Here is a 14,242-nt window from a genome sequence, read left to right as displayed (position 1 = left end):
AACAAGTTATAAAATTATGTCACAATACAACTTACAAGTACTGTATAATACTAAATGCTTAACTAATAAACTTAATAGACTTAATGTAAAATGCTTAACTAATAAACTTAATGTATAATGTTTAACTAATAGAATAAAGATAAACACAACAACAAATCACAAGAATGAAATATGGCCCTTACACTAAGCATTCATTTAAAAAAGTCATAAAAATGCTATGTTGTTCTGTGTCTCATGCCAAGCATGAAAGTTGTTCAGCACATCTATGAGAGAGGCTTCACCATTATAGGCAAGTGATGTTGTCCTGGTAAGGGGAGGAAAGGATTGTGAATTGACTCTGTGAATTGGCTCTTCTATGGCATTTTGGAGCAGCAGAGTGAATGCAAATGGGATGATGTGCTTATAGGTGAGCAAGCAGATAGACTGGCATTGTTGCTTGAGGCTGCGGCCCACCCTCTACATGGTCATCTACTTCAACACAGTTTATTCCAGTATGTTTATGACAGAAATCTGATGAGTTTTGAGCTGAGCTTTGCCAGACAGCTGTGTCAGAATGCCCACTGTGATTTGGGTCATTGCTACAGTGATAAAGCATACAAAAAGCCCAGTGAAGGCCTTTAGATCATTGAGCTTTTTGATCTTAGCCAGGGTAAAGGTGGTGATGGTTGTACCATCCATTGGAGCACTCTGATTGGTCCTGGGCCTAAGCATGAAACAGGGTCTGGAAGTGTAGATCTTTAAATTTTTGCACTTGATTGCACTTGTTAGCATTCAAAAAAAATCATAATAATGAATCAATATGATAAAAATCTTAATGTTTATGTATATGTCTACTCAAAATGGTCAAAACTGTTTGTTGAATGGATTATTCCGATTCGTAGTGCAGTTTTATATACTTAATAGATAGTGTCTGTGATGGTCTGTGAAACTCTAGTAAATCTTTGATGTCTGTAATGGTCTGTTAGTTCTATCCCTGTTTACACAGCAGTTTTAAGGCTGGAATATTGGATGTGGAATTTAGGGTCAATGTTGCCTCACTTTTAATTCTGGAGTGACCTGGTTGTGGAAAATGCCATTTCTAATCCGAACAGAAAGCCACATGCTGCACTGAAATCATGTGTTCTGTGTGAATTAAAAACATATGCAATATTGAGGGAGTTTTATTATCTTATTGTATGATATAGCATGATTTCTGTGTGAAAAGGGCTTCTGTCACCTAGAATACATGGAATGTTAGGAAATTATAATGAGAAATGTATAACAACATTCATTTTGCTGTTTGTCTTAGATGGCGCTAACATTCGACTCGCTGGTGGCAGTAACTCCTGCTCTGGTAGAGTGGAAGTCTATTATAATAACCAGTGGGGAACAGTGTGTGATGATGACTGGGACATAAATGATGCACAGGTGGTGTGTACACAGCTTGGATGTGGTAATGCTGACAGTGCTCTTCATGGTGCCACTTTTGGTCAGGGACGTGATCCAATATGGATGGATGATGTTCGCTGTTCTGGAAGTGAAAGCAGCATCATACAGTGTTTTCATAAGGGGTTTGGAAGACACAACTGTGGGCATGGTGAAGATGCTGGTGTTATTTGCTCAGGTACAGAAAACTCCTAAAACATGATCTTGTCATTTATCTGTGCTTGTGTGTTTGTGTGTGATTATGTGTATGTGTGTGAGCCTTTTCTTCTCATTAAAACAAATACAGTAATACAATAATTTTGTTGACAAAATTTGTTATTTTAGTACAGTAGATGGCAATCAAATTAAGCAGATGGAGTTCTTCAGAATTGGAAGCAAATAATTCCACCATGTGTTTTTGACAAATGGATAGATTATGTATGAAATATTTAAAATGTTATGCCAAATAAATCAATAAATACATACGTTTGTTGGTTTGGCTTGCCAACTGCTGTAGATAACAAGAATAATCACATGGGGGTGTGTGATTATTAATTAAGATACATTATTTAAGATACAAGTATATTTTAGCGCATATTTGACTGTTCAATTAATTTTGGGAAATAATAGCAAAATAGCATATTTACTAAACTATTTACTCAACTAATTTTGTTTTTATTATTGCTCCTTTTTATTTCTCATGAGCAAACTCATCAAGAGACACAAAAATCATACATTACTTAAACCTTTTCTACTTTTATATAATAAATCAGGCCATTATCCAATCAGGCTGGTGAATGGTCCGAGTAACTGTTGTGGTCGAGTGGAGATCCAGTTCAAATCCCAGTGGGGAACAGTGTGTGATCATTCCTGGGACTTAAAAGATGCAGAGGTGGTGTGTCGACAGCTTGGATGTGGTAAAGCAGTCAGCGCTCCTCATAATGCCCGCTTTGGTCAGGGAAGTGAACCAACCTGGCTGGATGATGTTCAGTGTACTGGAACTGAGAGCTCCATAGATCAGTGCTCACACAGAGGATTTGGAAATGAGAACTGTGGATATCATGAAGATGCTGGAGTCATGTGCTCAAGTAAGTCTTAGAGCAATAACCTGTTTGAGGTAAAGATCATTACCAAATTGTTAAATACACTGCATTTCTTCACTCTAAGATTTACAGAGTCCCACACTGACTCGGATCTCCCCAAACTCTGTGGTCTCACCTGGAGAAGTCCTTCAGTTTAGATGTTCCACACCCAGCCCAACATGCATCTCTGTAGACTTCAGTTTGTATAAAACTGGCTCATTAATAATAAATCAAACTGCAGAGACTACAACAACATTTACTCTGACTGTAGATGAATCACATCAGGGCCAGTACACCTGTGACTACACATACAGGGAAAGTAACTCTATATCATCCAGGAGCAGCTCCATTACCATCACTGTGGGTAAGAGCAGAGAATGTTCCTGTATACTCACTCTCACTCACTAATTGTTCTGCCAGTCCATTGTCAATTCCCACAATCCAGGTGCTGCTAGAGTGATTTTGGTAATTATTAGTTATAGTGTCAACATTACAGCTTATGGTTACTTACTGACAGTTTACAGTATTTATATGCAACAGAAAACTGCCTGAGCTGGAATTGGATATTTTTCATCTGTATCTTTATTTATTTATTTTTATTTTTTATTATAAGATTTACAGAGTCCCACACTGACTCAGATCTCCCCAAACTCTGTGGTCTCACCTGGAGAAGTCCTTAAGTTCAGATGTTCCAAACCCAGACCAACATGCATCTCTGTAGACTTCAGTTTATATAAAACTGGGACATTAATAAAGACGCAAACTGCAGAGACTACAACAACATTTACTCTGACTGTAGATGAATCATACCAGGGCCAGTACACCTGTGACTACTCATACAGGGAAAGTAACTCCACATCATCCAGGAGCAGCTCCATTACTATCACTGTGGGTAAGGGACATTTTTCAGAATTATTTTCCCCAATAATATATGCATCTCTGTTTGTCATCTAGTTCTAATTCTTCTTTGGTTTTGTAAGGCTCACAAAGACTGGCAAACCCTGAGAAACCCTGCCTGTTGTTTTCTAGTAACCTTACAGCAGCCCAGTATCTCTGTCAGTGCTGGTGGTGGATGGTTCTATTGCAAGACTGACGGACCAGAAGTTACAAGAGGCTACAGCTTCTCCATCATCTGCTCCACTGAACCTCAGTATCCAGGAGGTTCCTTCCACTTAAAGCTCAGTGGATCCAACATCACCAGGACTCAGTCAGCTGTTTACCACTCAGCTGTCTTTCTTTTTCCTGAGGCAGATTTTGTCCATCAGGGAAACTACAGCTGTACTTATGAAGTGAAGGTGTTTTTACGCACCTTTAGCTCCACTGCCACTGAACCCGTATTCATCACTGTAAAAGGTACAGTAAAACAAGCATTTTTTTTTGTTTCATTTTCTGTAGTATACATAGATAAAAGTTTGGATGATGATTTTTCTCTCAGCATCTCCAACTCCCTACATTGGTGCTGGAGTGACAGCAGGACTGCTTCTCATCTTAGTTCTAATCATCATTTGCATTTTGAAGACACGGAAAAGACGGAAATATCAGGTGCACGACAAGGAACAGTTTTTCCAAAACAGTAAATTTAAGTAAGCAAATTAATGCCACAATAATGTAAAATTCTTGATTCAAGAATTTTTTTTATAGCTTGAGGTCTGATAGCAACATCGCTAGAAATGGCAGCATTATAAAACTGACAGGTAATATTATATGACAGGATTATTATTATTATTATTATTAAGTTCATTTGAATATTTGAATTCTTTTGAGGATTTGTCACCATAGAACTGTTAACAGTTTTATGGAATGTGTTACACTTTCAAACCAGTTCTATTACAAACATCATGTACTATAAATAATAATAATAATAATAATAATAATAATAATAATAATAATAATAAACAGAACAACAGCAACAACACTAACCGTAATCAATGTTATAATGATAAAAAAAGAACAATACTATTAATTGCCATGAAGGATGAGGCAGGATGTAGTTGCTGTAAACAAAAAATATTTGGGCAGCACACAAGGCCGCCACAGGCATTTATGCGTTATGATGTATATAAAAATAATTAATTCAAAAAAGTATTTGTTACATGGTACGAACTTAACAGCCACACTGCGAGATTTAATAGTGACTGTAAGAGCACTAGTGCAGGGTTTCGGGGGAGCGTCTAATATATCCCTCTACTGTTATGTAAGCTTGCTGGAGTGATCATGAGCACTTTCTGGAAGATCTTCCCATTCAGAGATAACATGGGATTATTAAACACAAAACACTAAAGACTCCAAATGATAATGAAAATAAAGCTCTAGCACGAAACTCAAAACACAAGGTGTGTCTGCTCAGAACAGCATGGTGCATTTTACTGCGGATCTGCCCCTTGTGAGACCTACGTCATTAAAGTATCGTCTTACTGTTAGTTTATTAATTTCCAAATATATGTCGTCGGGCAAATACACCTCCTGTTCGGTAATCAACGAATAAATCACAGCTGAGAGATCAGATAAAGAAGTTTTGTCTTTAAACGACTCCAGGTCTTAAGTAAAAATTCACTTTTATCACTTCAGCACTGTTATTTTAGGGGTAAAAATATGAACTAATCCCAGTAAAAATATTTAGTTTAGCTTTTCTACTTAATACTGTATCTATTAGTGCAGAAGTTTGTTTAAATTGAGCAAGCAGCGCACTAGTAGCTTATAAAGTAGATTAAAGTAGATTTAATTTATGCCGCACAATCGACTTCAGGCAAATACTGCCAGTTTTAAGTTTTATTTAATTCTGACCAGCTAGTTTTGCATGTTGCTGTGATAAAATCTGGCTGGGCAGACAGACAGACAGACTGACAGAAAATTTTCTGAGACTCCAATTTATGAAATATAAAGCTAAAGAGCAAGTTTTGACAAATATACAAACAAATCCTTTCTTTTATTCATATAGATTCTCGTTTCACAAAAAAAAATGAAATAATTGTGCAGAGTCTGATGGATTATTAATACTAATTTATATTAATTATTAACTAATTATATTATTTATATAATAAACTGAATTAAGTCTAAGTTTTAAAAATATATTTTATTTATTTTTTTATTTAATGTTCATAACATCTATCTATCTATCTATCTATCTATCTATCTATCTATCTATCTATCTATCTATCTATCCAGTGTATCATGTTATTTAAATGTCATATTTGGTGAATAAAATCCTTTGAATTGTGTGTATTTAAGACATTTACTTTTATTTTCTTCTATAATAATAATAATAATAATAATAATAATAATAATAAAGCAATAACTAAGATCTATATTTTTATTATTGTGTTGAACCTTACATTTAAACAAAGTGGCCAGAAGTGAATGAACACTTGACTACTGTTTTTAATTCACAGCTCTTTAAATGATTTAATACTCAATTTTAAGTAGAATGCCAAACTACGCCATCAGGGGACTTTCACCCCAATATACTGTATAAGGTGCAAGGAAAATTTACTTAAATTAATTTTCCGGGTAAGTATAAACCAATAGAGGCAGAGGGATGTCTTGTAAGTTGACTTTTACTTTAAAGGCAGGACCCGAGGTTTCCCAGCAGAACATTGCTTAAACATACAGTACCAGGACCTAATCCCCAAACACAATTATGCAGAGCTAAAGCTTATATAACGTTAAGTGCTGACTTCATTCAGACTCTATATGAGGAAAAAAGTGTAAAGTTAAAGTCACAGAATTCTCACAGCTATTTTTGTACTCTCAATATCAATTTTTTTTTCAAAGCTGCATGGTGACAATGTCATTTATAATAAGTAGGAGTTAAATAAGGATTCAGCAGGTGGGGGAACCCTAACCCACAGTGTAGAGGTGCAGCAGGGAAAATAACTCACCTTAAAATAACTCCCATATTGATTTGCAGAGCCATTGCTAAGCATACAGCGCTAACTGGACACAGCCCACACCCCCACTCAAAATACACTCTTTTACAGTATGTCTTATGAATGTACAGTATAAAACATGCTAATATGTGCCATACAAACTTCCCTTCTTTGGCCCACAATTACTGCTACTGTCATACTGCTGCATAAACTGATTTATAATTGTGTTTTCTGCATTCTACAATAATAACAATTAATAAAACGAATTGGGGCAAAGAAAACATTTGGTAGACCTGTACATAAGTTAGATGAGCGAGTTATCTTGTTAAACACCAACTACAGCCATATGTTACTTCTCTCGCTTCCATTTCTCCCTTCTTGCTGTTTCTTTGTCTCTGCCTCGTCTCAAGAATTTGCTGATGTCCATCTACTGGAGTCAATATTATTTGACTTAAAATAAAATTATTATTCATATTGAATAAAACTTACTTCCCATCATGGGCTAATGTTTAATTATTCTTCTTTTGGCTACTGATATATGGTTAAGTGCATGCTTGCTTTACTTTATGTACTCAGTTTACATTTTGGGTCTTGCTTTGACATAAAAAAAATCTGTGATTATCAATATAAATGAAACAACTTCCAATTATTAGCTTATTAAAACTCAAATGTAAAATACTTGGGCACAGCAGATGAACACTGTGCGGTATAAGGGGTGTAGAGACTCCGATGGTTCAACCAAATAGTGTAGTGCTTAAGAATCTTTGACATGAAGTAGCAAAAGTTTTTTTTTTTTTTTTTAAACTCATTTTAACTCCAGGTAATGACCATAAGTTGTTCAAATCTCAGTTGATGCTGGAGCCTCTCGCAGATAGCTTATGATAGTGGAAGGAGTGGATAGGGCTGTCCTCTGATAGTCTTTGTCCATCCCTCACTCATTTTATGTATGGTTCTTTTAGTGTAATTTTTCATGTGTGTAGTCTCATGTATTACTGTGTTATTTTTATGGAGCACCATGGTCCTGGTGAACATTGTTTAATTTCACTACATACTGTATATGGTCAAATGACAATAAAAGCCACTTTCACTTGACTTTGACTTTGTGGTTGTATCTCTTGGAAACTCCAGCAAACTTCCTGGCCAAAGCATTGTCAGAGGTGCCACTTCCAGTAAACAGCTTGTCTCTTGTCACAATGCAAACAAAACCGTCTCCTTAAGCTGTCTTCAATAATTCCCTTCATAAACTCCAGCCGCATTCTTTCACATTCTGTATGAAAGGAACAGGGGTGGAATTGGTGGTTGTTTTTGGCTCACCTTTAATCCTGGAGTAGAGGTAACAACAGGGGCGAGATGAGATCTGTGTGAAAGGGAAAACCCTCCATCGTTACCTCAGGACAGGGGTCTGACATTTTGAAATGAGTAAATTGTGCAACACAATGTCAGGAAGTTTTTAGCAGCTCACTGTTAGCAGTTCACACGCTGATATCTTATATAGATCAGATATATCACTGCATTTAATTAGTGCCAAAGCTGTAATGCATCCAGAACAACAAACTGAGAGATCCGCTTAGATTGAGACTCATCAGCAGGGCCAGGCTTTAAAAAGTACTGCCAAACCATGTGCTCTGCCTGGAAGCAAACACTGAGCCAGCTTGGCACTGAATTCTTAGGTTCTGTGTGAATTACAAAAATGTGATGAAAAGTGCAATATTTAAGGAGTTTCATTGTCCCCTTTACAGCATGATATCTTTGTGAAAGGGTATTCTGTCATATCACCTAGAATCCATATGAAGGGGGATAATGGAATGATGCTTTTTTACAGTTGTGTTAGATTTGAGATGATTTCTTGACAGAAGTCTAAAACTAGTAATTCAAGTGACAAACCATCATCAATGCTTTGTTAAGGTCTTTTCTTATTTGTTAATTAGAACTGATATATTTTTTTCCTGGGAACACAAGATGTTGTATTACTTTGTTAGGCTAATGGATAGATATGCAACTTTATACATATTTTTCTCTAAGTGGATAAAATTGTCTTAAGTGATTTTCTATTTTATTTTAAGTTTTATGTATATATATATATATATATATATATATATATATATATATATATATATATATATATATATTTTTTTTTTTTTTTATATTGTAGATTGAAAGATAACATATTGTTTATAGAAAGACAGCTTGGTGTTTGGTTTATGAATTGCAGTCGTGTTATTTTATGTTGTCATTATGCTATGGTTAGAGTAATTTAATATTGTGTAAAGGTGTGTGTGTGTGTGTGTGTGTGTGTGCTTAAATATACATTCTGTCTTGGTTTAAGAGTTTGTGCACTGATCATTATGTTCTAATGTAGGCTTTTAATAATGTTGATCCATTTCTGGTGAAATTCCCCTTAAGAAGCAGTTGAGACCTCTCTGTTAATGTAGAGTTTGTCTACCTCTAGTGACAGACCCTGAGTGTCTGAACTTATTTTTTTTATCTCCCCCTTTACTTTCTTTTTTTGTCCCTCTTGTTAAAGTTGTTTTGTATTGTTCATTAAAAAAATCTTAGTGGTTTTATCATAATCAAAGTAAAATATTAAATACCCAGAAAATAATGTTTATTATTGTTATAATTATTTTATATATAAAGGAGTAATTTCTACTCTCTTGCTCTCTTCCTCATAGATCTGATATTAACATGTTAAATCTATCCTGCTGCTATCTTCCTGTCTCCTCTTACATCTGCTCTTTAAGGTGTGAACGCTCCTACGCTCACCTTCCCATTTTTTCTTTATGTCTCTCTCCCCCCCTCTCCCCCCCCCCCCCCTGTCTCCTTCCCCCTCTCCCCCTAACTCGAGCCAACATCTTGTGATCTGTCTCTGGACGGACACCTCTCTATCTTCCTCTCCTTTGATTCTTCAGGATCTCACCAGGACATTTACAATGGTTCATGTTCTTTGTAGTTACATATGTTTATAGCACAGGCGTTTGGTCAAACATATATAAACCCCATCTTTTGCTGTTCATAAACAGAGACCTTTCTGACAGACAACGTGTGTGTGTGTGTGTTTGACTGTCTCTCCTGGCGCCAGAGAAGCTTACCGAAGCACAGCGGACAGACCGAGCAACTCGCCTCTCCTACTACGTAACTTTAGAAAAACTTTACAATCTGGGGGCTCGTCTAACCTTTTCTCTCCAGGAAGGTAAGTTAAGCATTATTTTTTGCTATTGTACTTCCTTCTTTGGTCAGAAAAGTTTTTTAACCAATAGTTCATTTTATGTAGTAAATTGCTGTATATTTGGGGTATATTTTGGAAAAAGAAACTTTATGCATGTTAATTCGTTTTTGGATTGCGTTGTTTTTGGCATTACTCGCGTTGATTTATTGATTAAAATTACAGCGGCTGCGATTGTGGTTAATTGAAAGATATAGATAAAACTAGATGTTTAACTGAAACTGAACCGTTGTTGTTAGCAATAAGCTAAAAACATACACAGCGCTGTCGTCGCAAGTACCTATGTCATCAAACCGTGTCCCGTTAGAGGAGACGCGCTACTTCGGGTGTGTTTTAAAAAGTTCTACGTTCACTAACTTCTGTTGTTGACGTAATTTATGCATTACAATATTAGTAATTTAGTGAGGCATTTGTAGCGTGCACTTTGTGTATAAGCTGGCCCTGGCGTAGAGGCGCGTGGTTAGAAAATAAATAAATTAATTGGTTATAGCCATATTCTTTAGAGTGTTCTTGGGAACAGGGAGCGGTGTGCAGTTGCAGTTATACACGTGGGATGTGCATGAGTTTTATTGTCTCCCTGACGTAGAGGCGTGTAGACTCAGCCCTACCTCAGAGGTTCATTTTTCTGAAAGTGTTCTCAGAAACAGGGTAGATTGACCGAATGCCTTTATCGCCACCTGCAGCGGAAACTCTAATCAAACTCTTGCCGCTGTCTATGATCATGGTTCACGACAACATGCCAGGTGCAAACGCTGTAATAAACTAGCGCACTGGGAACGGCAATGCAAACAGACAATATGCAATTATTGCAATTCAGAAGGACATTGGGCATGTGCCTGTAGACAAAAAAAAAACAATATGGAAAATGGGTATGTCTCTTCTAGTTACAGGCTCACTAAATGCATCAGACCACACCATCAGATACTATGGGCCCAACCAGGCCTACACATGTTCAAACACAATGGGAATTTCGCCCATAGGGCTGCCCACAGAGCAGGAACCCCACAGTGAGTATGTTGAACTTGGTACTGAATAATGATCCACAAAACCTACACATTTTAATGTTAAATATCAATGATACTCCTTATGCTTTTATGGTAGATACTGGAGCTACATGCTCTTCTTTTAGTGGTTCTCAGTACCACGGACCTGTTTCAGCATCCACTATCAGCTCTGTAGGGATTGATGGGGTCCCAATTTCATGCCCTAAAACTTTTCAACTTCCTGTAACTAGCCCAGATGATCCAAATTTGCATTTCCGTCATCGATTTGTTGTGATACCCTCATCTCCGTTCAATTTACTAGGCCGAGATGTACTGTCTAAATTAGGCTGTTTTATATCTTTTGCAGAGGGCAAAACTGTTTTAAAGACCCCTAATAATCTGACTATGTTCTCTGATGTGATCTCACAGGTTGATTCTACTGGTGAATCTACTGTCATCCCATCCTACTTGTCTTCAGTACCTCCGAGGTTGTGGTCTAGTCATGCTAATGAAGTGGGCACAGTTTGCATTACACCATACACAGCAAAACTTGAAACACTGACACCTGTGTATTGTAAACAGTACCCTCTTTCACCAGATAAAGAGGCAGGCATTGAGAAAGTGATTTTTTCATTAATACAACAAGGTGTCCTAGTTCATACCTAATCTCCATACAATACACCTGTTAATCCTATACAAAAGGGCAGGTGGAAAGGTTTGGAGATTTACCCAAGATTTGCGCAAAATTAATGATATTGTAATTTCTGCCAGTCCTATTGTTCCAGATGCCCCATCCATCTTGACGTCAATACCTCCAAATCATCTTTGTGCCACACATAATCTAACTATTAAACCAATATCGATACCCAACACTCCGGCTGTACTCTTACACCGGGTTATGACACTCTATGGCCCAGATCAGACCCAACCAGAATGGGCTGATCATGACTGTTTACATGAGATCACCACTACCTCGGCAGTACGCTCCGATTAATCTACCACTCCCTTAGAGCATGGCACCCATATTTATGTTGATGGCTCTTGTTCGAGGCCTAATAATAATGTGACATATTGCGGCTATTCTATCTGTCAACTGCCCAATATTGTATTAGAAGCTTATTCGTTGCCTTTTCTTTCAGCGCAAGCTGCTGAACTTACCGCTCTTACTCGTGCATGCCTCCTATTTAAAAATCAACCTGTTACTATTTTTACGGATTCGCATTATGCTTATGGTGTCACATCAATTTTGGAAAGATTTATGCTTCGCGAAGTTTTAAATCAGCTGATGGAAAGCCTATTTCACATGCTACTCTTGTAACTGATCTTTTACAAGCTAGTTTGCTTCCCTCACAATTGGCTATAGTGAAGGTCAAAAGTCATGCATCTGGTGACTCTGAAGAGGTTTTGGGTAACTGTTTAGCTGATAAAGTTGCCAAATGGGCTGCTAAAGAAGCACCTTTGTCCCCACAGGTTTGTAGGGATACAGTATTTCTCTCTGACGTCCCATGTCTCCGTCCCAAGTTTCTCATCTGACATTGACATAGCCTTCTTGCAAACCCATTCATCACCCGAAGATCTACATTTTTGGTCCTCCCGTAAGTGTTCACCTGGCAGCGATATGCTAATTCGGGATGAGACCGGCCGTATAGCTCTTCCAGCATCTGTCCTCCCGTTATTAGTGCGACATTTTCATGGTATTTCACATGTCGCAAAACAGGGGGTAATCCGTACGATCGAGGACAGATTCTGCATTCGCGATATCAAACAGGCTACATTATTTTTATTAGATTCCTGTTTGATCTGTGCTCGCGCAAATACACAAGGACAACATGTTAAACATGATGCCTTGCCGATGCCTATTGCACCATTTCAATGTTTACAAATTGACTTTACACACATGCCACCTGTCAGAAATCTTAAATACATGCTTGTGGACAGATTTTCTAAATGGGTGGAAGCATTTCCATGCTCAAAAGAAAATGCAACAATAGTAGTTAAAATTCTGGCTAAAGAAATCATTCCTAGATATCGTATTCCAACATCTACAGTATTGACAGTGATAATGGCAGGCCCTTCGTCTCCAAAGTGACACAAAAATTGTGTAAATTTTTAAGCATTGATTGGAAATTTCACACCCCCTACCATCCCAAGTTCTGGTGTGGTAGAAAGGATGAACAGAACAATCAAAGATAGGTTGACCAAAGCCATGATGGATACAGGTAAGAACTGGGTTGACCTGTTACCTTCTGTGCTTTGTGAAATTAGAATGACACCCAATTCTACAACCAAACTTTCACCATTTGAGAATATAATGGGACGACCATTCCCCACTCCCTGGGTAAAAGGTAACCCTGGTGTTTCCCTTACAGGTGATCTGGACGTGATTGTCGGCGATTATACGCAAGCACTCATTGAAAAACTGAACAGTGTTCATGGTAATGTCTCTGCTTCTCTCCCTCTGCCTACAGACAAGCCTACTCATTCTTTTATCCCAGGTGATACAGTGCTGGTGAAAAGTTTGAATCCCAAGAAGGTGGGGGACGCTGCCTACAGTACACTTAAAACTGTAATTGCAGTGACTCGCACAGCTGTTCTCACAGATTCACAGCCACAGTGGATTTATGCCAGCCGTGTGAAGAAGGCACCGCAGATGACCCTGACTGCTTGAGATAATCCACCACTACTTCACAAGATCTCCTAGCCTGCACCAAGTGGCTAGTGGAGCGACACACGTCGTGAAGACACCTCAAAAGGGGGCTCTCGTCGCTTCTCACCTTTTTCACAAACACATATAAGTTCAACTTTGTATTAGCTCTTTTTCCACATTTTATTTTATTTCGTGCCAACGCCTGATGACCTATGTACTGTTAATTTAATTTCTACTTGTGATTCTAGTAGTGATTTAATCCTGACCATCTTCTCTATAAGTCTTCTATCTATTCTCTTTATCATCCTTCTTATCATCTTTGCTAACTTTACTAATTATGAGTCTATGTTTCTCCACGGTAATATCTTTTGCTATGTTGAGTGCAACAGTTTTGTCCCTAACAATAGCCAGCTTTCCTAAAAACTCATTTTGGCAATATGCGACTTTTATTGCTAAACAAACTAATGTCAATAATGGGTGCTTCGTTTGTACCTCTCTACCTCACTCAGCAAACCATCTATTTAAGCATAAACTGCTACCAAAGTCAGCTAACTACACTGTCTGTGCTGCTTCGTTTGCCAAACCAGGTCCCTTGTTTTTTTATAGACGGTCATATTTTTGAACGAACAGGTTATACGCGTGGCCCATATTTAACTAATAATAGTTGTATGGAAACCTGCAATAATGGTTCTTACTGTGAGGATGTCTGTGTTTCTTTCCAGGACAATTACACTGTCACTCTTCCTCTTAATTATTCCATGCCTGTTTCTGTCGTGACTTTAAAACCCACAATAGTTTTTCCTTTATGCTTTCAGAGAAATGGCACAAACTTTGTAGGGACTTTACCAGAATATATCTGCCAGACAATTTATATTCCCTGCACAGGTAGGGACTGTATCTGCTCCCCACCGTGTGCCCAATATAACTGTTCATTTACAAATCCTAATGAGAAAGGCACCCAGATGCTTGTAGACTGGTGGTGGATATGTGGTGGCCTTGCCCATGATCATTTGCCTCATGATTGGTCAGGTCGGTGT

At 37.7% G+C, this 14,242-nt stretch overlaps 1 protein-coding gene across 1 annotated transcript; it reads left to right on the top strand.

Moving 5' to 3' along the window:
- The first annotated feature begins 1,573 nt into the window (after nucleotides 1-1,573).
- LOC128544938 (deleted in malignant brain tumors 1 protein-like) lies at nucleotides 1,574-4,128 on the top strand. The gene is made up of 5 exons (XM_053515252.1): nucleotides 1,574-1,603; nucleotides 2,363-2,492; nucleotides 3,100-3,378; nucleotides 3,516-3,839; nucleotides 3,922-4,128. The coding sequence occupies exons 1-5, from the start codon at nucleotides 1,574-1,576 to the stop codon at nucleotides 4,071-4,073; spliced, it is 915 nt and encodes a 304-aa protein (XP_053371227.1). The 3' UTR covers nucleotides 4,074-4,128.
- The last annotated feature ends 10,114 nt before the right edge of the window (nucleotides 4,129-14,242 follow it).

The sequence above is a fragment of the Clarias gariepinus genome, chromosome 16 (assembly GCF_024256425.1).
Source record: "Clarias gariepinus isolate MV-2021 ecotype Netherlands chromosome 16, CGAR_prim_01v2, whole genome shotgun sequence".
Classification (NCBI taxonomy): domain Eukaryota; kingdom Metazoa; phylum Chordata; class Actinopteri; order Siluriformes; family Clariidae; genus Clarias; species Clarias gariepinus.
The sequence above is the reverse complement of the archived record's forward strand: the minus strand, read 5'-3'. Positions and strand labels throughout refer to the sequence as shown.